This window comes from Cyprinodon tularosa, unplaced genomic scaffold (genome assembly GCF_016077235.1).
Source record: "Cyprinodon tularosa strain WSP-4 unplaced genomic scaffold, ASM1607723v1 ctg84, whole genome shotgun sequence".
Classification (NCBI taxonomy): domain Eukaryota; kingdom Metazoa; phylum Chordata; class Actinopteri; order Cyprinodontiformes; family Cyprinodontidae; genus Cyprinodon; species Cyprinodon tularosa.
This window is the reverse complement of record NW_024039607.1, coordinates 2,513,950-2,535,544: the sequence shown is the minus strand read 5'-3', so window position 1 is coordinate 2,535,544 and position 21,595 is coordinate 2,513,950. Positions and strand designations below refer to the sequence as shown.

The 21,595-nt window shown below is 37.8% G+C and overlaps 1 protein-coding gene across 2 annotated transcripts in view; it reads left to right on the top strand.

Annotated features, from left to right (window-relative positions):
• Positions 1 to 21,595, top strand: part of LOC119774924 (disks large homolog 5-like) — a 43,120-nt gene that overhangs the window by 11,906 nt on the left and 9,619 nt on the right. Inside the window, exons 3-28 of one of the 2 annotated variants that reach the window (XM_038272692.1) lie at positions 1,451 to 1,616; positions 1,761 to 1,904; positions 3,209 to 3,380; positions 4,256 to 4,512; positions 4,669 to 4,981; positions 5,243 to 5,473; positions 7,324 to 7,508; positions 7,598 to 7,723; positions 7,891 to 8,023; positions 8,117 to 8,241; positions 8,353 to 8,528; positions 9,306 to 9,409; positions 9,821 to 9,913; positions 10,139 to 11,101; positions 13,989 to 14,112; positions 14,260 to 14,395; positions 14,659 to 14,780; positions 15,318 to 15,401; positions 15,488 to 15,647; positions 15,873 to 15,944; positions 18,122 to 18,284; positions 18,380 to 18,513; positions 18,623 to 18,781; positions 19,776 to 19,959; positions 20,209 to 20,357; positions 20,596 to 20,766. In XM_038272692.1, the coding sequence (XP_038128620.1) occupies positions 1,451 to 1,616; positions 1,761 to 1,904; positions 3,209 to 3,380; positions 4,256 to 4,512; positions 4,669 to 4,981; positions 5,243 to 5,473; positions 7,324 to 7,508; positions 7,598 to 7,723; positions 7,891 to 8,023; positions 8,117 to 8,241; positions 8,353 to 8,528; positions 9,306 to 9,409; positions 9,821 to 9,913; positions 10,139 to 11,101; positions 13,989 to 14,112; positions 14,260 to 14,395; positions 14,659 to 14,780; positions 15,318 to 15,401; positions 15,488 to 15,647; positions 15,873 to 15,944; positions 18,122 to 18,284; positions 18,380 to 18,513; positions 18,623 to 18,781; positions 19,776 to 19,959; positions 20,209 to 20,357; positions 20,596 to 20,766 (4,846 nt within the window). The remainder of the gene's footprint in view (positions 1 to 1,450; positions 1,617 to 1,760; positions 1,905 to 3,208; positions 3,381 to 4,255; positions 4,513 to 4,668; positions 4,982 to 5,242; positions 5,474 to 7,323; positions 7,509 to 7,597; positions 7,724 to 7,890; positions 8,024 to 8,116; positions 8,242 to 8,352; positions 8,529 to 9,305; positions 9,410 to 9,820; positions 9,914 to 10,138; positions 11,102 to 13,988; positions 14,113 to 14,259; positions 14,396 to 14,658; positions 14,781 to 15,317; positions 15,402 to 15,487; positions 15,648 to 15,872; positions 15,945 to 18,121; positions 18,285 to 18,379; positions 18,514 to 18,622; positions 18,782 to 19,775; positions 19,960 to 20,208; positions 20,358 to 20,595; positions 20,767 to 21,595) is intronic. The other variant, XM_038272693.1, reaches the window with a different exon arrangement.

Here is a 21,595-nt window from a genome sequence, read left to right as displayed (position 1 = left end):
AATTTGATTAATGCACTATTTTTAAAGGAAGCTTTATTTGCTTAATATGACAGTAAATCAGACGTTCTCTTGTAGTTTGGTTTGGATTAACAATGTTGAGTACAATTTCCAGATGGCTGAATCTACCGCAGTCATCTGTTTAAAAAATTGTATACAAGTAGAAACAGCATAAGAAAAGCTTGCTCATTCTACTGTTCAGAGGAACAGTTTTGGAGATTGTTGGAGATGAATGTGTTTTGGTGCGTGTTAGCCTCAGAACAAAAGCAAAAGACCTTGTAAAGGTGCTCACTGGAGATGGTTTGTTTTTTCAGACCGGAGCCAGATTAGAGTTTTCAGATGAACTTGAAGAAAATATCTTAAATTTTTTAGATGTGTCCTTCTCTCTGATTGCTTGTTTGGCCATATTGTCCAACTATGCATTTGGATGACACTGCTACAGCTATAAATACAAGGGAGAAAGGATTATGTTTTGTGTGTTTTGCAATTCTCAAACTGGATAGAATCTAAGGAAACAATATTTCCTAAAGTCATAAACCAGGAAGTTGAAGCTTAGGCATAACTAGGTTTTCAAAAATAATAATAATAAAACTTGGTTAGAAAGTGCCTGAAGTTAACATTTTTGGAGTTGCTATCGAACCGCCCTGATTTCAGAAGAGTGTAAAATAAGATAAAATAAATTGAAATGTCATGAAGCTGTACAAAAGGATATTTAAAAGTATTCTAAGTCTTGTTGCAGAACTAAAAGGTGTCTATAGCAAGGTAGCCTAGCAATAAGTCAGGGACAACATTTCAGAGAAGTGGGCCAAAACTTAAAATTGACTACAAACCAAGACATTCAGCTTAAGGGCCATTCTATCAAACTGATATTAAGGAATCCTATGTAAATTTCTGTCTTTCCAAAAAATGTTTTGGCATTTATAGTAATGTTTCTGACTTGAATAGGAAAAAATTTAATCTGATTTAATATCAGAAAATTAGTGAAATAAATAAAAGAACAAGAACAGGTCTGGGGGAGGAAATGGTGTACTTGTTTTATAAGACTTATTCTCTATCCCTTCGTCTAAATATTCTAATGGGCCACTGTCCATCTATCCACCTATCTTTTTGGTTATTCATCTATTTGTCCTCCCAGCAGGGCATACTAAGCCAAACCTTGGAGAGAATCACTGCTGCATGTTCAACTTAGATTTATACTTTTAAAAATGAATCTGTAAATGTAAGAAATCTGGGCATTAAAAACTACAATTAACTGCAGTCACATGCCTGTACTTGATTATTAAACAACTGTATTGGAAACCAAAATAAATTCTGATAACTTCTTGCCATTTTTTTCCTTTTCATTCTTCTTGATGATTGAAAAAAGTGTTTATCTAAACAGTTTTAGGCTACAGCATAAATTCAGTTGCCATTTGTAGAAGTGTCTTTTCGTTACTGACATGCTGACTCTCAGGTACCTCTGGTCAAGCCTCCTCCCCTCTTCCTGGCCACGTCGATGTGCATCAGGCAAATGAGAAGATGGAGACGGTGCTGTTACAGCTTCGACAAGTGACTCGTGAGAGGGATGAACTGCTCAGACGTGTGGCCTTACCTTCTGGAAATGCTTTTGAGGAATGCAGGTACAGTTAACAAAACTAATCATCAATAAATTAGCTTAAGTTGTTTGCATTAATGCAACCTGTTATCCAGTAAAATCCGATTATGGCTCTGCAAAGCCTGTTTTGTTTATTTATCCTACTTTGTTCTTTTATTCCAATAAACAGACTAAACTCAAGATCAGGTCATGACTATGAGCGTCTAAAGCTGCAGTGCATGAAGGCAATGGCGGACCTGCAGTCCCTGCAGAACCAGCACAGCACAACCCTGAAGAGGTGCGAGGAGGCTGTAAAAAAAGCTGACTTTTATCGGTAAGTGAAAAGATTGTATATGGGCTATTTTATTTATTTATTTTTGTTAATTTTTCAGCAGTCTTAAACCAGCAGTTTGATCACACTGATTTAAGTCTTTTGAAGTCGATAAAATATTCAGAGAGCAAGTTAAAATCAGAGAGTTCTTCATGCCCATATGAGCTCTGGGTTCATTAATAAAACACTTTGAGTAGCAGCACATCTGTGCCATGTGGATACAGCTACGCACGGAGGCTGTAGGTCTGTGGAATAAGCTGTCTGGAGTTGACATGGTGGAAAGCCTGGTCCATTTGTGTGATTTAATGATGCCCTACTCCTTTCCCAAAGTGTGTACAACCGACATCTGGCCTCCAATGCAAACGAACAGATGAAGGATTATTGCCACGTTTAAGCCGCTCCTTCTGGGCCTGTTTGCTTCTGACAGAAAGTATTTATTTATTACTGTCTGATCTGTCCCTTTATGTACCCATGAAGCACCACTCCATATTAACAGGAAATCACATTCATAGCCCGTGACGATAAATGGATTCTCCTATCCATAGCTCTGTTGATACAGACTTAAAAGGTTAAACCCTGCAAACATTTTCACTTTTCAACTCCTCTTAACAGGCAAGTTCATTTCAAGTTTCAAGCTCTGAAAATGTTTTTTTTTATTTTGAAATTTATTTTGGTATTTCCCAGGACTTTGATACATGTGGAAAAATCATCATGTTTAATACCACATTGTATTCTCCTGTGGTATAAAGGAGAATACAGTTCAGGGGTTCATGAATTTTAAAAAATGTGCTTTTGTTTACATTCTTTTTATTTTTTTAAACCCTTGCATTTCTTATGAAATAATGGAATCTTGTACTGTGCCTTTTAAAAGCACCTTTCAAAACCACATCTCACTGTGGCTTTAAAAGTGCTGTTTTTAGCAGTGGTTTTCTTAGTACCACTTTTTTATGAGTGTACGTTTAATATTTGTTTAGTCTACACAGTTTTACAATAGATTAAATAATTTGGTCTCTTGGCTGCTTCTCTGATAAATGCTCCCCTTTCCTGAAACACTGGTTACTTATTAAATTTCATATTTGCCAAAACTACTACTACTAATAATAATAATAAATTAAGCTGTTTAGAGAAATTGTCCCCCAAAAAGAGTGTAATTTGTCTTCCTTAGTAATTATATTATGTTAAAATGTATTAGATAACGAGGGTCTCCTAGAGTTAGTTACATACAACAAATGTTGCCATAATTCAGGTGAAAAACTAAAAGACTGCAATCAGGCTTGTTTAGCTAGTATTGCTTATATTCTTTTCAGACGTCTAGCGAGTGACCACAACCAGCTAAAGGAAGAACTAGAGGCTGTGAGGCAACACAACATCCAGCTGGTCAGAGAGCACAATCATGTGAAGCAGACCTGCGAGGAGCTCAGGAGGCTCCATGATGAAGATGAAAGGGAGCTGGCTGATATGAAGATGCTGCATCAGCAGGTGTTTAACTTTTCTTCTTAAACAAAAAGCAGGATACTTAAAAAGCTAATTCCATCATCCCGTATTGTTGGACTATCTGTGGATGCCCTCTACATATGAGGCAGAATTTAATTAAAGTCCTAATTAATCCATTATTTATGGTAATCAACCAGCATACTCAATTTATGTTAAAATCATTTAGCTCTTTTTAGCATCCCTCAATATTTTTGCAAACTTTTTAAAAACCTACTTCATTCAAGTGTGAACGAAACAGTGCGTAGACATTATTTATAGTACAAATCTTTTCACCGAATATGGTAAAAAAATGGTAACGAGGCATATAATGCTGCTTATCAGAGTTTTGATTTAAATGGAAGTTATATTATTTTTTTCTGATGCCGAGAAGAGAACTATGACATTACAGCTGTGCATAAAGCACTGCCTTTCAGAGGTTAACATGTGCTATTCACATGCAAAAATTAATACCAATAAGGATACTTGTTTTTTCTTAAGCCAGTTACTAAGACATACTATTCAGGTTTAAACCCATTTTCAAGGGAGTGTATTCTTTTAGATGTTGGCTCTGAAGCTCCTTATCTGGTCTGATGTGGACTGGCTGGACAATTTGCGCTTGACTCCAGATGCTGACATAAATGTCGCAAATGGCTGTGCTTTAGTTGCAATTAGATGTTTTTTATGCGTTAATAACCCCACTGGACATTGTGGACAAGGGGTATGAATACTAATCCCCTCTAAACTTTTCTTTACCTGGACATAGTTATGTCTCAGATAATCTTAATTTCATTAAATCTATATTGCACAACTCAAATTGACAAATAAAAAATCCAACAGTTTTTCTGTGGCCTTTAAGAAAATTCTCTAATTTTCAATTGCAGGTAATGAGAGAAGGATCATCTGATGTCTTAAACAAGCTTTATGAAGCAGCTGTGGACAAACTGGATGCAATGAAGAGTGACTATGAGGCTCTGAGGAAGCGTTACAATGAGAAGATAGCGAGTCACAATGCTGAGTTGAGCCGTTTGGACCAATTAGAGGAGGAGAATCACAGACTGCAAAAGACCCTGGATATACTGTCGAAACAGAGAGATGCTGCCATCCACTATCAGCAGCAGTTCTCAACGTCTGTTCAAAGGTAAACCTGCAGAGATGAGGCTCCAACTGCAACCTGTTTATTAAAAAATGTGATCTGCAGGTACTTTGGCTGCAACTGAATTACTTGCATGAAATTCTGCTGTCGCCAATTTGTACAAATGAATATAAATTGCTGTAAAACCATTTTTTGATTTAGGTTTGACAACACTCAACATGAGCTTTCCAAAGCCACAGTCCAGAACTTGGAGCTCCAGCGAGAGCTTGAGCGGCTGCAGTCAGAGGCGACCCGACTTAAGACCCAGCAGTTAAAGGCTGTGAAGGACTGCGAGAAGTACAAGGAGGAGCGAGACTCTGTGATCAGCGAGTACCGCCTGATCATGAGCGAGAGGGACCAGGTGATCAAAGAGGTGGACAGGCTCCAGACGGGGCTGGAGGTGGCCGAGGCAAAGCTTATGAACAATTCCTCAGAGAGGCGGGTGGCCACCGAGGAGCTGGAGGCTTTACAACAAGTAAGAGATAAAACGGGGTTCCTCTCCATGGTCCTCTTGATGTTTCAAAAAGTCTAGAATATTTTTCCAAGTCTGTATAAGAATGGAAAGAAAAGCTTAAAGAAGAGAGAAGTCTAACACACTTTCATTTTATTTCCCTTTTATTTTCTTCTTTTCTTATGCACTTTTTCCCTGTCTTGTTTTTTCCTGTCCTTCCATCCTTCTGTCTTATTCTTCTTTTATTTCTCTATTTGTTTCCTCATTAACATGCGTCCCTTTTAGGAGTTGGCTTCAGCACTGGTGGACCGGGACCGAGCTATCTGTGAAAAGAACGAGCTGCTGGAGAAATACTGCCATGAGGTAAAGGACAAGGCTGAGGCTCAGAAGGAGCTAAACCAGGCCTGCAAAGACATTGAGATGGTGCGTGAGGAAAGAGACGTGGCCCGCAAGGAGAGAACAGAAGCCATCATCCAAAGGGACCAGCTGCTACGAGAGTATTACCAGGCCAGACAGGTACACAACCCAAACGGTTGGATTGATTTAGCTCTCTGAGAATAATCCCCTCATCTGATCTCATATTGTATTTAGAGTGAAGCTAGGTGGTTCCCACACAGTGATATGCTTAAGGAGTTAAAGCATCAGCCTTCAATTTGATTTCAGTGATTGTGGGATTATTTACAGTCTGACTCAGAGTTCTGCATTAGGGAGATTGCCATTAATTAAAATGACGAGCCGCATCCATTAGACTTTTTAAGTGCTCAAGAATAATACACTGCATGAGAAATGAACAGTGTGGTGCGGTCTGATTAAGCAGTTGGCTTGATTTATCCTTTCAATACACTTAACTGCCTTTCCACTGGAGATTTATTTAGAGTGAGACAAGAGTACCATGCTTTACCCCAGCAGACTCTCTGTGACCTTTACATCCATTTTGTGCCTGACAAACCTCAAACTACCAAACTTAATCCAATTTCTGTTATCATATTATATCACAAGAGGATTCTTGGGTTTTTTTTGTTTGACCTTTTATATTTGTAGAATGTATTTAGGAAGTTACATGAACTTTTCCTTTGGAAACTCACAAAAGTCATTGGTAGTATGTTGATTAGAGCCTCCATAAATAATCCTGGATTAAAGTTTCAGCTTTTTCAAGTTTTTCATATTTTATTACAATCGATATTTTAACTTTTTTTCCCCCAAACACATAGGGCCATGAATTTTTTTAATAAAAATATTATTGATTGAAAGCAAATACACACACAGAACATCTAGAAGGATGCAGAATAAAAAATTAATTTCACTGAAATAAAAATATTGTGTGTATAAATTATCGTTTGGAAATATTTATGTTGGCTCGAAATCAATAAAAGTATAGGGATGACCCTATACAACTTTTTCCCTTCCAATATATAGCAGCTTTGAGTATTGATCGATACCTACATTGACCCGATATATTATCTGCACAAATCCGGCTTTAATTTTCTAGTGGAATATAGAAAAAGCTTGATCAAGGGATATCTCTAAAATAAAAACCAATATCAGATCATGACATCCCTTCCAAAATATGTAGTTATTAACTTCTGTTTATGGACTATTAGGTTGAATTCAAGTAAAAAGAAACTCTGGCTTTGCCCGATCCTAGTTGCTCCACGATAAAGCTGAGAAATTACTTCTTTTTAGCATCAAGTTTCTCTGATTTAAGCAAAAACTAAACAAAAAAAGAAGCAAAATGAGGGCTCGCATAGGTCAAGATCATCAGCTTAAATGTCAAACAAAACTACTCAAAAGTCACACAGATTACTGCTTTCCTATTGGTCAAGTAATATAAATGCTAATGCTAAAGCTTTACTAGCCTCTGGTTAGCATTAGCATTGGCTGACCCAGCAACCAGCTTGCAAACAGTACATTTATAGGGTGTAAAGAGATAGGAGGGAGCAAGTGTGCCACTTAGCCAAGATGAGACAAACTTTTAGATATCACATGTATTTTCATTGTTTGACCAGTAGCACATAATTGCAATGAGTGCAAAAATTCTTCTTCACCCTCGGTTAACATTAAGGATTTTAAAAGTGTGTTTTGCTTTAAAATCTGGTCCCACGGCAAAACCTTGTAGAGGCACCTTTTGCCGCAGTTTCAGCTGCGTGTCTTTTGGGATTCGTCTCTTTAGCTTTGCAGATCTAGAGACTGAAATATGTGGAGAGGATTTTTAAGAATCATTTTTTAAGCCACTCCACAGGTTCGTAAAATTAGGTCAGTATGCAAAGTGGCAGAGATATAAGTAACCTTGATATGAAATAAAATTTGCATTTATTTTTTTTTCATTGGACATAATCATGTATGACCTAATGTTTATGCCCTTGTAGAAACAGGATTCTGCAACTCTGGATATGGAGCGAGCAAACAAAGAGATCGAGATTCTCAGGAAGCAGTATGAGGCCATTTCCCAAGAGCTCAAAGAGGCTCTTCAAGAGGCAGAGGTTGCTAAGTGTCGACGGGACTGGGCCTTTCAGGAGAGGGACAAGATTGTGGCAGAGAGGGAGAGCATTCGGTAAAGAACTTTATTTAAAATATGGAGATGAATTCCTTCTGTTTCTCATCTGAATTTAAACGGAAGTATCTGCATTGCTACATTCGCAGCACGTTATGTGACAACCTTAGGCGAGAGAGAGATCGGGCTGTAAGCGATTTGGCTGATGCGCTGAGGAATTTGGATGATACAAGGAAGCAGAAGAACGATGCTGTGCGAGACCTCAAAGAGCTAAAGTATGTCTTTATTCTTTACCTTTATTGTCCCTGTGCTAGATATGCTAGGTATTGTCTGCTTTATCTCAGTGTTAGACTTCAGCATTATTCTCTTCTTTCTGGATCATTTAGGCTACCAGTGAGTTGTAACCTGAGTGCTAAAGAATACATTTCATTTTTTGTTGCAGAGAAAAGTTGGATGACCAGTTAGAGACAGAAGCCAGATATCGGCAGCTGATGGCTCATAGTTCACATGATTCAGCCATAGACACAGACTCAATAGAGTGGGAAACGGAGGTTGTAGAACTGGAAAAGCACAGAGTAAGTTTTTTTTTATTTATTTTTTACATGCTTATTGATAAACAGCAAAGTAATTAATGGGTAATTGAAATATTTGCTTGATCGTTTTTCTAGGATATGGATTTGAAAGCACTTGGTTTTGATATTACTGAGTGTGTAAATGATCCATATTTGCCAGGAGATTGTGGGATATTTGTTTCCAAAGTGGACAAAGGAAGTATTGCAGAAGGAAGATTGAGGTAAATGTCAGTTATACTATTCCGATGATATGATAAAAAAAAAAAGTTTAGATAAGATCAAATAAAAGAAAAATACTGAAAAAAACTGATTTCAGAATCTTCACTGTGCAGGGTAAACGACTGGTTGTTAAAGATTAATGACGTGGATCTGACCAATAAAGACAGAAAACAGGTGCTTAAGGCTGTGTTGAGTAGGGAGGGAGTGATCAATATGGTGGTTCGAAGAAGGAAGTCACTTGGAGGACGGGTCGTCACTTCAATCCAGATTAACCTGGCTGGACACAAAGGTCAGTTTCAACAATAAAGTTAAGACATATTTTATTTAGCTTGATCCTTTCAGAAGTCGTAACCACAATATTTTACATGTTAGACTGGATGGCTTCAACACAGAGTCCGCGACCCCTAGGGGGTCCACGGGGTTAGTGCATGGGGGTCACAAAAGTTTTGGTTGATTAGACCATCAGTTCTGGGGTCCTCTGTGTTAGACAAACACAAAGTAATACTTGCAAAAGTGGCTTTAAGTAAGAATAGGGGCCACATCCTAAACACGATTCCCACCGCTGCTTCACTGGTGAGGAGGGAAATGTTTTTGATATCACCCTGAAATCTTCATCCTCAGTAGATGAATGGAGCTAAAAAACAGGAATGTCATTGAAAAAGTAAAATAAAAAAAATACTTGGAGCTGGGACAACAGCCCTAAATATGCAAACAAGGGCTAAAGTGTTCAAACAATATGCTAACGGCTCTGGTAAAGTCCAGACCCAAATAAAAATGAGAATCTTTAGGAAGACTAAAATATTCTTGTGCACTGATTCTTTCTCTGTCCAGAGTGCTTCTGGAGTTGGTTGAAGGGTGCATCATAACACAAAACGCAAGACACTCTTTCCAGTTCATTATAGTACTAAAAACCACTTATTATTTTACCTGACTTAATGTGAGAGAAAAAAAAAGTGTTAGATTCTTTTCCAATGGAGCCACAGATGTGATGTCTATTCACTTATTTGGCAGCTGTGATGTTCATAATATAAGTTGTTTCAAGTCTGAACTTTTCTTACTGTCTCAGACTGTGGAATCGGTTTGGAGAACGGAGTGTTTGTTGCCACTTTGGCTGCAGGAAGTCCTGCTGCCAGAGACTGTAATCTTGCTGTTGGTGACAGACTGTTGGCTGTAAGTATGTCTTTTAAAAAAATCAAGACACAAGTGAAAATTGTTCATCATTAACTATAGCCTGCAGTGCCCTCTACAGACAGCAAGCATAAACAGCAGCAGTCTTCCAAACCTGTGCTATTGATAATTTGGTTTCTTTGCTGTACGATGATGTATAAAGAGTCCAATATTGTTTTGGAAATAAAATAAATAGGAAATCTGAAGTAAATGCTAACAAAAACATGAATCAATTTGGCTAATGTAAAAAAAAAAAAAATTGCATTGATGAGATAGAATGTTCTACATTAAAAAGTTTATAAAGTCCTTTTAATTTTGTTGTAGCTGTTAACTTGTTTTACTTCAGCTATTTTCAAGATTATGATAATCAAAGCAAGGAATGTTTTATTCTATTTTCATTTTTGTTGCATACAGATCAATGGAAATGAACTTCATGACAAGTCCCTTTCTGAATGCGAGTCTCTGCTGAGGACTGGTGGCAGCTCTCTAACTATCTCTCTTATGAAGGTGAATATCCTGTACTCTAAATGTTAACATAGCTGTTAAATAAAATCTACAGATTGATGGCTTCTGATCAGGTATTCTACATAATGGCACTATATGTACCTCAGATCATGTTTTGGCTTTTATAAAATGTTTATTTGTAACTGAAAAAGGCAATCCCTCATCATGTTTTATTGCAGCATTAGGTAAGTCTGAAAAAATTAACCGGATACTTCTTTTCTCTAACAGTTCTTTTCACAGAGCTCCTCTGGACAGAATTTATTTGAAGCTTTGAGAGACTCTGAAAAGACGTTGCGCCTCCAATCCAGCGAGCTTCACCCCAGGGGCTGCAGAAACTCAAAGCACAATTGCTCAACTCAAACTGACATTTGCAGCTGCAAGTCAGGCAGCAGGGAGGAGGAAGTATGTAACGATGCATGCGATTCACTGGAAAACAGCAGCAGCTGCACTCGTTCCCATCACAAATCCTTTTCTAACTGCTCCCAGGACTCCTGCTCACCTTCCATCTCCCACAGTCTGTCAGAGCCTTATCCAGTGCACAGCTACCAGAGGCAAGACCTCGATTCTCGCTCCCCTACTTTTACCCCTTTGGTCTTGAACTGCAATCCTGCGCAGCCATCTGCAGACAGAGGGCAAAGCCCTACAGTTAAGGCCGGTGGAGGAACATGGCCTAAAGTCATAGCTGGAGCTTCTGTCACTGAATGCACTCAGCTTTCCATCTTCAAAAAACCCAAACAGAGGAAGTCTATATTTGACGTAAATGCTTTCAGGAGGCCAGAGACGGCTCCTAAACTGGACTACATGTCTCTGTCTCAAATGTCCAAGCATTCACCACAGAGTTCAATGTCTGAAGCCCCTCAGACACCCCCCACACCACCCACCAGGAGTGACTCCTTTAGATTTAAGCATCGCCAACAGAATAGCTCTGCGTCTGACTGCACCATCACCACGAACACGCCGCCGGCTTCCCTGGCCCTCGCTGTAAGTCCTCAGGATGAGGGGTTTGTAGGGAGCCAGGAATATTACACCAACATTCCTTCAGGAAAAAAACAAAAGAACCTCCAGAAATCCACAGAGGAGGAAGAGAGCCAAGGCAGGACTGACATGCAGGCAAAACGGAGATACCGACCCAAATCAGCACCAGCTCTCAGACGCAACGTGACTCCGTTACACATTCCTGTTCCCATGCAGGTAACTGTTTAAAACTATAATGCATGTTTTTAGTCAGACACTTTTACCTTGTCTTGTCACAACTACAGACTAGAATAACTTTTTGTCTTTGGTATGAAAGGACCATGGAACACGACTAATGCATTCTGAGGCAGCCATTAATGTTATGGCAGACAGAAGTGGTAGTATCATGCTGTGGGAAAGGTTTTCTTTAGTTGGTCTGTTTGAAGAGTCTGCGATTCAATTGAAATATGGGCAATCTTTAAGAAGGAAAAACCATAAACAGATTTAAGGTTGGGGCAGAGATTATTTTTGCAATAGGAAAGCGATCCAAAACATAGTATGGAATAGTTGATAGCAAGACCAGTCAAGACCCACGGGCGTAACTTTGTTTGGTGTGGACATATCCCCACCATCTTTGGCCTGGTGAAAACAGTCCCCACCAATATTCTCTGCTTTTTTCCCCTTTCCGTTTATTTACTTTAGCCAAAGTTCAGAGCTTACTCTGTTCAGAGCTTTTAGAGTCCGTGTTTTTATTTTCTCGCTGCTCCTGTGTCCCGCCTTTCAGTAAAACATCAAAGGACCTGTCGCTTTGAGACATCTGATTTGTGGTCGCATTTCATTGTATACAAAGTAGCTACTTGGTTGGAGGAGATATACACAGCAGCATCTAATGGGAGCTACTTCGGTGCATGTTTAGGTTAAAGTTAGGAGACGGGTTGGTTTAAAAAAATTAGAGACACCACTGAAAAATCGTTTGACCTGTTAGACATGCAGACGTTTTTCAGCTAAAAATGGCAACAAATCTTAAGGTTATACAAGTTAGTAATATAATGCAAGAAGCTGGAGAAAACGGTTTAAATATCAGCGTATTATTGTTCTCTTGTGTTCTCAACAATAGGAAAGCATTCAATAAATATATGGGTGATTCTTTAACTACGGGCACTTTTATGTCCTTGGATCATATTTCATGAAAACATTTTTAAAAGGGACATTTCACACCTTTATAGTTATCTTTACAATGAAACTGTTTTAGGACATTTGTTTTAGTAGTCTGTGATGACTTTTTCACCTTTTTTCAGCCTCATTTATATGTAAATATTAGTGTTTTGTGCTTGTCCCACACCCAGACTTTTGATCTTCAATGATAAAAATGAATTGTAAAGAAACCTTTTTTCTAATGTTTTAAGATATCTTTGAATAAAATCAGTAAAATAACTAACTATAATTGGAGTAATAAATGTCATACAACTGTTAATTTGATTTTCTAAACCAATTGTTGTTAGTTTCCAAACATGCCGTAACATCAACTCAGTTTGGAAATTAATTGTTATATTAACACACATAGATGTATTTTGTAGAATGCTAGAGACCCATTCTTAGCTAATATGTGATGCTAGCATAGATTTCCCCGCCGATTTCTGTCAGATTGTAATTTCCACCACAGTAATTCCACCACATTGCATTCTTGGGTGGAAATTACAGTGGTGTGGTGGAAATTACATTTACGTGTGTAGGCGTAATTCATAGATACGCATACAAGGCCCTTGTTCTCACATTTTATTTATCTCATTTTATTATTACAACAATGTGGTAATATTATAAAACAACACTTTTTTAGACAAGTTTTGACATGTTTCTAACTATAATTTACATGCTAAGCATCTTGCGGGGGTGCCACCCCCTCTCTCCCACCCTTAGTACCACCTGTGTACAACTGCAATTAATTTATTATTATTTAATAATGTATTTATTTATCATTATTATTTATTATTATGCTCCATAAAGTTTTTAAACAGAAAGGTTTGTTTGTATGGTCCATTCATTGTAATTTCAACAACAACCAGTAATTTCCACCATGCCGTGTAATTTTCACCACACCATTTGTTTTTAAATAAATTGTTGCAAAATTCTAATCAGTCATTAAAACCTTCATAACTTAAGGGATAATGTTCCACTTTAATTAAAAACACAAGTATTTACACATTGAAATGTATCTTGCGATTCCAATGCTATATCTCAGGTTATGGCGAACAGAAGATTTGCGTCTTGTCCTCATTACAATTTATTTACATAATCCATAAATATATGTGTTTAACAATAAAGGCATAAACAGTTAAAACTATATATGAAATTGTTCTTCCAGTGAAAAAACATGTGTATCATAGTATTTTAGAATAAATTACAAATATTTATATGTGATGGAAATTACATTTGTGCCAGTCGAGTTGGGAAATCTGTTAAAAAACACCAATTTGTCTTAAAAAATCAGTATGTTCTCTTATGAATCTTTAAACTAGACTAGTTATGACAACTGATTCCAATGTGAGAATTTATATTTTATTATATTTTTTCTCTTCATGTTTGCAAGGCCAATAGTGCCTGTAGTTAAAGAATCACCCATATGTTGGAGCTCAACTTTGGGAAAATACAAAAACCTAATGAAAGCATTTGGGTCAAGTAACTATAGGTCCATCAGCCACCACTCAAGTGTCCCCACCAAATTTCATTACAAAGTCACACCCTTGTCCAGACCTCGGTGGCAAGGCGAAAACAGAAATAATGTGCAAGGGTTTCAATCTCTAAATTCTCAGTGTTATAAGCTGCTAATGATCTACCCCACAAGACTGCAGCTGCAGTTTTTATTCTAATTGGTAAATCAGATGTGGATGAATTCAGATGTATACTGTATGTTTTTCTTCATATCAAACTTATGGTGTACGTTAAGTAGAATAACAATGAAACACGTTGGAATTGATGGGAATTAGTGTCACAAAACGTGAAGTTATGAGTTATTAAGGGTTGCTCCAAGCCCTTGTAACTTTTCATTTGTTGGGGATGTTTTGTACTTTGGTGTTGATGTAGAGCAGATATTTAAGTTTCCTTTGCCTTTTTTGTCTTCTTGCAGACTCAGTCGTTTTCTAATGATGAACACTCCCCTGAGCCAGTGGATTTATTGCGCTTCTCTCCTTTGAGATCTAATCGGTACATGGTGCCATTTGCCCCGCAGAGCCGCGGTAGCTTCGTGCCACGTGAGTTATAAGCACAACCTAAGTGGTTCATTTTTTTTCTTGTAAAGGAGTGGTGGATTCTCTGTGTGGAGCTACTTATTTATTTTTTTCATGCACTTAATTCTTAAGGAAATTGAAAGCTGCTGTCATCTTTCTGTGTTTCTCCAGACCAGCCACAGCGACGTGCAGCACCATGTCCTGCAATGACTGCTGTCATGAGGAACCCAGTTTACACAGCATGGAGCCATGAGATCCAGAACTGTCCTCCAGTTCCTAGTTCAGGCCTTGATCAACATACTCAAAGGTAATGCATTTAGTGCATTTATTATCTCAACACTTTTCCTTTTCATTGTTGACGCTTTGTTTAAAAATGTCGTCCTATAAGGTTTCTAGCTTAAGTTGTGTGGTTAAACAAAGGCCCAAATTTGTTTGGGTGCATGCAAAAACAACAGTGTACACTCTGCCCCAGTTTTCATGAGCAGATGGCAGGAAGCAAATTCTATCTCGCTCTGGGATGAATAATTGACCACTGGGGGACTTAACATAGGCCTCTTTCTCCATTTATAGCCCCCAGCATCAGGGTCTTCTCAGTTTGGACTTTGGCCACAAGCGCAATGGACACTTGAGTGAGACGCCCTACAGCCAACCACAACACAGCACCAAGTCTTTGCCCTCTGGAGCCAGGCTGAGTACGTATGCTGGCCTAGCTCTGATCTTTTTTCCAGCTTAAAATGTTCCCAAAACAGGAAGCGATATGCTGTCACCCTAATGTAGATAATTCGTATTACTTTTCCAGTATCTGTTCCTGAATTTATTGGCTTTTAAGGTAAACAGACGATGTTTGTTTATTTACAGGGTTCTTGGTGTGGAAAAATATGAAAAAAGAACTGTGATTGTGGGGAAATATATGCATTTCAGGACTTTTTTCCCCCCACTTTATTTCCTGAATGTTTTATCCATCAACTCAAAACCATATGCATGATTCAGTATGTCAGTCTGTTAAGTCGTGTCCTCTAACCCTCCCTGCTCTCATAAAATCGTTGTTAAAGGTTCATCACAACACTTTGTGATACTTATTTCAATTGCACTTACTGATGGTAAAGTAGGTTATTATCTTTAGTTATAAAAGCCTCATATCCAGATTGCTAGACATCAGTGGTGTCAAATAAAAAGCTACAATTTTTATTGCATTAAATGACCTCTGAAAATGTTTTATCTTTGTTTAGGCTCCTCTGGTACTTTACAGTATAGAGCAGAACGTATAAAAATCCCTCTGGCCCATTACTCTCGCTCTACTGGTTCTGACAAAGGTACTTTCCAGTGTGAATCTTAATCTTCTCTTATTAAAAGCTGCTGATTTAAATGATGTGCATTTCCGTGTCTCCTGTTACTACAGGCTCTCTTTCACATTCAGAGTGTAGCAGCCCAACGCCCCCGATGTCTCCTGTTAACCTGGAAACATCCTCTTTCTCCAGCAGCCAATCGCAGAGCTCGGTTTCTTCCCATCCTAGGATATCAGTCAGCCCCGCTCCTGTTGGTGACAGGAGGAAGGATGGGTAAGTCAAAGTCTAGCCGGCTTCTTCTCCTGTCATCATTCAGGAGAGAATGACATGTTTTCCCTTTACATGTCTGCTTCTTGTGATAAAGTGCTCACAGTGCTATAAACATTTGTCATCCATCTCATACTGACTCACCATCTAACCGTATTCCTGCCTATGTCTTATGTATTATAACACCTTGGACTGATTCTTTATGTACTTTTTTTCCCGTCTGCTTCTCAGATTTGTTTCTTCCTATCCTTCTGTAACACGTCCACCATTGAAGGCCAGGTTTCTCTGTATAAGAAGCTTTAGGTTTGTCTGGCTACTTTTGGCACAAACGTTTAATGCACAAGAATCTCTGCACTTAATCTTAGTGCATGATTCAAATAAATGCAATAGTCTTCCCTCATTAACAGCACTTGTGCATGGTTCGTTTAAATTTTTAATGTAACCCAGAAATTAAATGAATGCATTTCCCTTTAGGGCATTATATGTAATCTGCTCTGTGCTTGATAAAAATGCTTTTAAATTCAGTGTGACTACTTTACTCTGAGTTTGAATTAAAACCCATCTTGGTGTATGACATTGTTTAAATATTTTATTAAAAAAATGGGCATCTATGAATGCTTTTAATGAACGTTTTTTGCATCAGAAGAATGCAAGATATTCAACAGATAGGAGCTTGCAAAATAATTCTCACCTCTTCCACTTTAAAGATATTTTGGTCATCTGCAACCATATGCATCTGTTGTTTTTGTTTTTTTGTTGTTCTTTGTCAGATCAGTAAAAAATCACAAAATGATTGACTCTTGCTTTTTTTGAGAACAACTTTCCATGCTGTTACAGCTTCAACTCTTGACTAAAATATCCCAGTGCATGACAGATATGCTTCCTGGGTTCTTCCGTTTACCTTCATCCATCTCCCAATAAGCTCTTCTTTTTCCCTGCTGAAGACAAGCATGTCTGCAGAGTGCATGGTGCTGTTAGCATTATGCTTACTGTTAGAATGCTCTGCTCAGGGTATTCAGCAGTACTTCTTCCTCACCCTTCATATTCTGCATGCAGACCAAACAGTCAAGTTATCTCATCTCACCAGGTCTCCTACATGATTTATAGCAAACCATTTTTTTTTGTGGCTGTTCTTCTGTGGATAACAGATTTTAGTCTAAGGTGGGCTGTTTAAAGTGCATAATATTGTTTTATTTTATATCCCTGATTTAAATCTCTCCACAGTTGTATTCTTGGCCTGCATTGTGTGTTCATTGGTGTTTTCTATTTACCCATATTGTATGAAGCCATTTTATTTGGGTTTTCTGTGTAAACTATATTTCTTTCCACATTAAAAGGATGCACTGCTTTCTCTATTCAATCTCTTAAAAAAATACTAAACTATGTGGTTGTAATGCTAAAAAAGTATAAATACTTGTGTCTGGTAAAAAATAAATAAATAAATAAAGCTATTTTTTTTAAACATGCACAAGGAAAAGATATGCACCTATATGTATATGCACCTCGATCTTTTCTCTATGGCGGTCATACGATCAAAACCAGCCAGTAAGGTACCAAACAGGAAATACGCATAGGGTAGAGGAGATGTAGATTTGACTAATCACAGGCCTCCTTTCTGCGGCCCTGTCTGCGGTCACTTAAAATTTTGGAGAGGAGCACCAGAGTGTCTGCGGAAGGGGCGGGGCATATCTGCGTTAACTGCCACACACGCAGATGACCTTGTTTCTGGGTATAAACCAGGCTTTAATTTTCATCCTGGTGCTACAGCAAGATGATATAGACAATATATGTCAGGATAAGGAACTCCAGCATATTACGGTATTGTTGCTATTTCCGAAATGAAATTGCATTTAATTGTTAATAGTTTGCTTAAAATCTTGTTCCTGTCAAACAATTTAACTTTTATAGCAAAAATGAACCAGTTTTCAATCTTTCAATTTAACGCGTCTGCCTTGTTAAGCCTCCTTCATTGTGGATTAATGCAGTGAGTCACTGCAGGATCTACAAGAATGCTTGTAAGTTTCTGAATTTCAGAGAACTTGGAAACCTCAAATTCAGTACAGAAGAGTTTTTATAGAGCTTGTTGTAAAAGGTTGACATGGTGATCCTGATAAAATCACCTGCAAAACTTTAGAAAAAAAACTGAATGCAGTCAGCATCTCCTAATCATCCTGTCTATTTATATTCATACAAACAGTCTTATACAGAACTATGAGACTAAATACTAAAACTTAAGTTAATGGCAATATTATTCAGTTTAAAGTTACTAAATCAGCAGTAAATTATACAGCATTTTTTTTCCTCGCTGTCCTTGGACAAGCTGTGTCTCTTAAAAATGCTAATGATATTTCGCCCTTATATTGTGCTGCATTTAAAAAATATATATATATATATATTGTGGTGCTTTTTTGTAGCGGATAAATAAAGCAGTGCAGGTTAGTGAGTTTCTAACTTCCCTATGGTTTTTTTTCTTGGTTAAGACCATTTTTAGGTGAGCCACGCAATGTGACGGTACAAAAAGGAGCAGAACCACTTGGGATCTCTATTGTGAGTGGAGAGAACGGAGGAGTGTTTGTCTCCAAAGTAACACTGGGGAGTATCGCTCACCAGGCACATTTAGAGTATGGAGACCAGCTGCTGGAGGTATTGCAAATACACTTAAACTCTACAACAACTTTATTTTTTTCTATTTTCTTTTCAACTTGTCTCTAATAACTAATAAAACAATGTTTTTGCAGTTTAATGGAATCAACCTTCGCAACGCCAATGAACAGCAGGCCCGGCTGGTGATTGGACAACAGTGTGACGTGGTTACCATTTTGGCGCAATATAATCCTCACATGTTTCAGTTGGGGAATAACTCCAGATCAAGGTAAGCTGGATTTTGTTAAAAACAGGAGGCAGCACAGCTGAAAGAAATACTGCATTGACCAAATGTTACACAGTAATATTTGGATAATTATGTCATCGACTTTTCTTAGTTCTCAGATGGAGTCCATCAGCACTCATCTATCTCCTGGCATAGCTACAGTCTCAGACAATCACGCCATCATCGACCCACTGAGCGAACAGGACGACGGCACAATGACTCCTCCATCTAGGCAGACAACTCCTGCTACAAGTCCTCATAACTCTTTCAGGTGGTGAACTTATTTCATTCTCTGCGCTCTTTATGTATATTTTAGGGCTTGTATATGTTGCTTTCTTTTTTTTTTCATACCTTTGAGCCCATGATTGTAATGATGTAAAAGTATGGGCCTCAAATTTGTGCTCATAAAGTGAAAGTTTGTAAGGTGATTAGTCCAGCAGGGTGAAATTTAGTGTGAGAACAGTTGCATGGAGACCTAAGTGACCATTATCCTATCAAGAGATTTAAAACCACTCTTTGCTAAGCCCAGTCTGCCATATGAGAAAGGAACGATCACAAACACTGCAATCCTAAAACCAATATTGAAGATGATTATCAGTTTATCAATGTATTATCTAACATGAGACCCTCATAGTTACCACAGGGGTGAGGTGGTGCCACCATTAGCTGTTACATGAAACATCTGTCATCCTCATCCCTCATGTTTTCAAATTTTCATCCCTGAATACCAAGTTTTCAGTTATAGTTTAATTGAGAAGAGTTTTTTGTTTGAAGACTATAGCAGGTTGTCCTCTTTGTTATAAGCTAGCTGTGGCTATACATTTAAATGTGCCTGACTCAAAATAAAACCCTCACACTATGACTATTCGAAATTGTCATTGCGATTTAAATCTGTGCATAATAACAACATATTAACCAATTTACAAAAGAGAGCTTGGCAGTAAGGAAAGTGTACTCATAGAAAACAGTGAAAGTAATGTAGTTGATTCACAATTAAGCTTTCAGTTAACAGCATTATTTTTGCAACTTTTGGATTTTATATTATCCAATCCCTGACTGCTAAACGCTGATTTTGTTTCAGAGAAATACATGATCTGCTTTGTAAAAATTAAAAGGGTGATAGCAATTTATTTTCCATGCATATAAAGGTCTCGATTTTTGTTTTTGTAATATAACTATTTTGCGGGTACATTTCTAAAGCCAGTCAACCTGCAGGTTTTTATTTTGATATCCTAATAGGTTTTAACTGTTGTTTATTTCTGCAGAGTTCCAGGCTCGCTTTTACTGCGAGCTGCAGAGCCTCGCCTGGTAAGGCTGAAGAGGATTGATGCAGAGCTGGGGTTGCAGATCTGTGGGGGAAACATTTGTGGTATCTTTTTGGAGATGCTGGATGATGAAAGCCCATTAAAGGGTCCTGATGGTCTGCTACCTGGTGACCTAATACTGGAGGTATCAGCATAGATTATCAGTGTTTGTTATGTGTAAAGAATCACTTTTTTTGAGAAAATATCTTGTATAGTCAAAGTAAGAAAACATTTTGGCAACTATTTAGTTGTAAGCTTTGGTTTAGCTGGAAAAGCATCCTTTATAGTCATATCTGCTCTGAGCATTCTGATAGATTTTACTGTAAACTCCATTGTTCTTTGTCCCTGGCAGCAATGTGTCCTATTTGTCAGTTGAACAATTGATTTCTTTCAGTACAATGGGATCAGCATGAAGAATAAAACTAAAGAAGATGCTTACCTGGAAATGTTGAAACCGACTGAAACGGTCATGTTCAAGGTCCAGAACTGTGTGGATAGCCTGGCTGACATCAAAGCATCACAAGGAGACGGATTTTTCATTAGGTGCTTAGAAGTTTTTTATTTTATTTGTGTTGTTAAATATTTGTGAGTCCTATTAAATAAAGCAGAATAATTCTGCTTTGAAAGTGAAATCATTAGGAGTCTATAAATAAATGCAGATATATTACGCATCTGTTTTTTTATGTTATTAATACTTAAACATTTAATCTGTTCTACTGTTCAAAGTTTCCTTTCCCAATGAGCAATAAACAATGTTTTTAACCTGCTTATATTTTGTCAGAGCACTTTATGAACGGGTTGCAGAAGCAGAGCAGGAGCTGAGCTTTAAAAAGGATGACATCCTATATGTTGAGGACACGCTACCAAATGGTAACTTTGGCTACTGGATGGCCTGGCAGCTCGATGAAAATGCACAGCGACTGGGGAAAGGACAGATCCCAAGCAAATACATGTAAGTTCACCTAAATATTTTATTTATTTTTAAATCAATTTTCAGGTTTTTGAATCAACTAACTATATTGAATTTATAATTTGAGAAAAAATTCTCTTGTCTCGTCAAGAAGTAAATAGAATGACTTCTGCTTTTTAGGCCTTATTGATGGCAAGTAAAATGAGCCCTGAGAGTTGATATGCAAGGAACAAATAGTTTTATTTTACTCTGCAGAGGAGAACAACACGCAGTTGAACTGTTAATGAGGCTCTGGCGGGTTTGTTTCCCACCCCTGCATATAAAGAGAATTCTCACACACGAACATTGGGTTTTCCCAAGAGAAATTCCTTTGAATTCATCCAAGATATACATTTTTCACTAGTCAGTTAAAAACCTTTCAAAGCAGCTGTCTCTTCCATTCATGGCATTAGGGAGTCTTAAAGACCTTGAGGGGCATGTATCTATATTTCACCCTTGTCTAGAGTTGGGAGGCAACCGCTCTACGCCATCTCACTCCCAACTCCCCACATAACTTCCAGCAGAGACAGGTTCAAGGTTTCTTCTAATTGGCTGAGAAAAGGCATAGTCTAATATCCCGTCTCACAGTAAGTTTATATTATAAGCTATATTAAAACTGCATTTTTTTATGTATAAAGCCGTCTCATAGTATATATATTAAGAAAAAAATAATTTGATGCTGCATAATGTCAGATATAAGGTAAAAAAAAAAAAAAAACTATTCCAAAAATTTGCCAATGTTGGACACAACCAGTATATGAAGAAAGGTACCAGGTGGACATTTCCACTTTCCACAAGTTGGGTTAACATCTTGGTACACTCTGCTAAATGT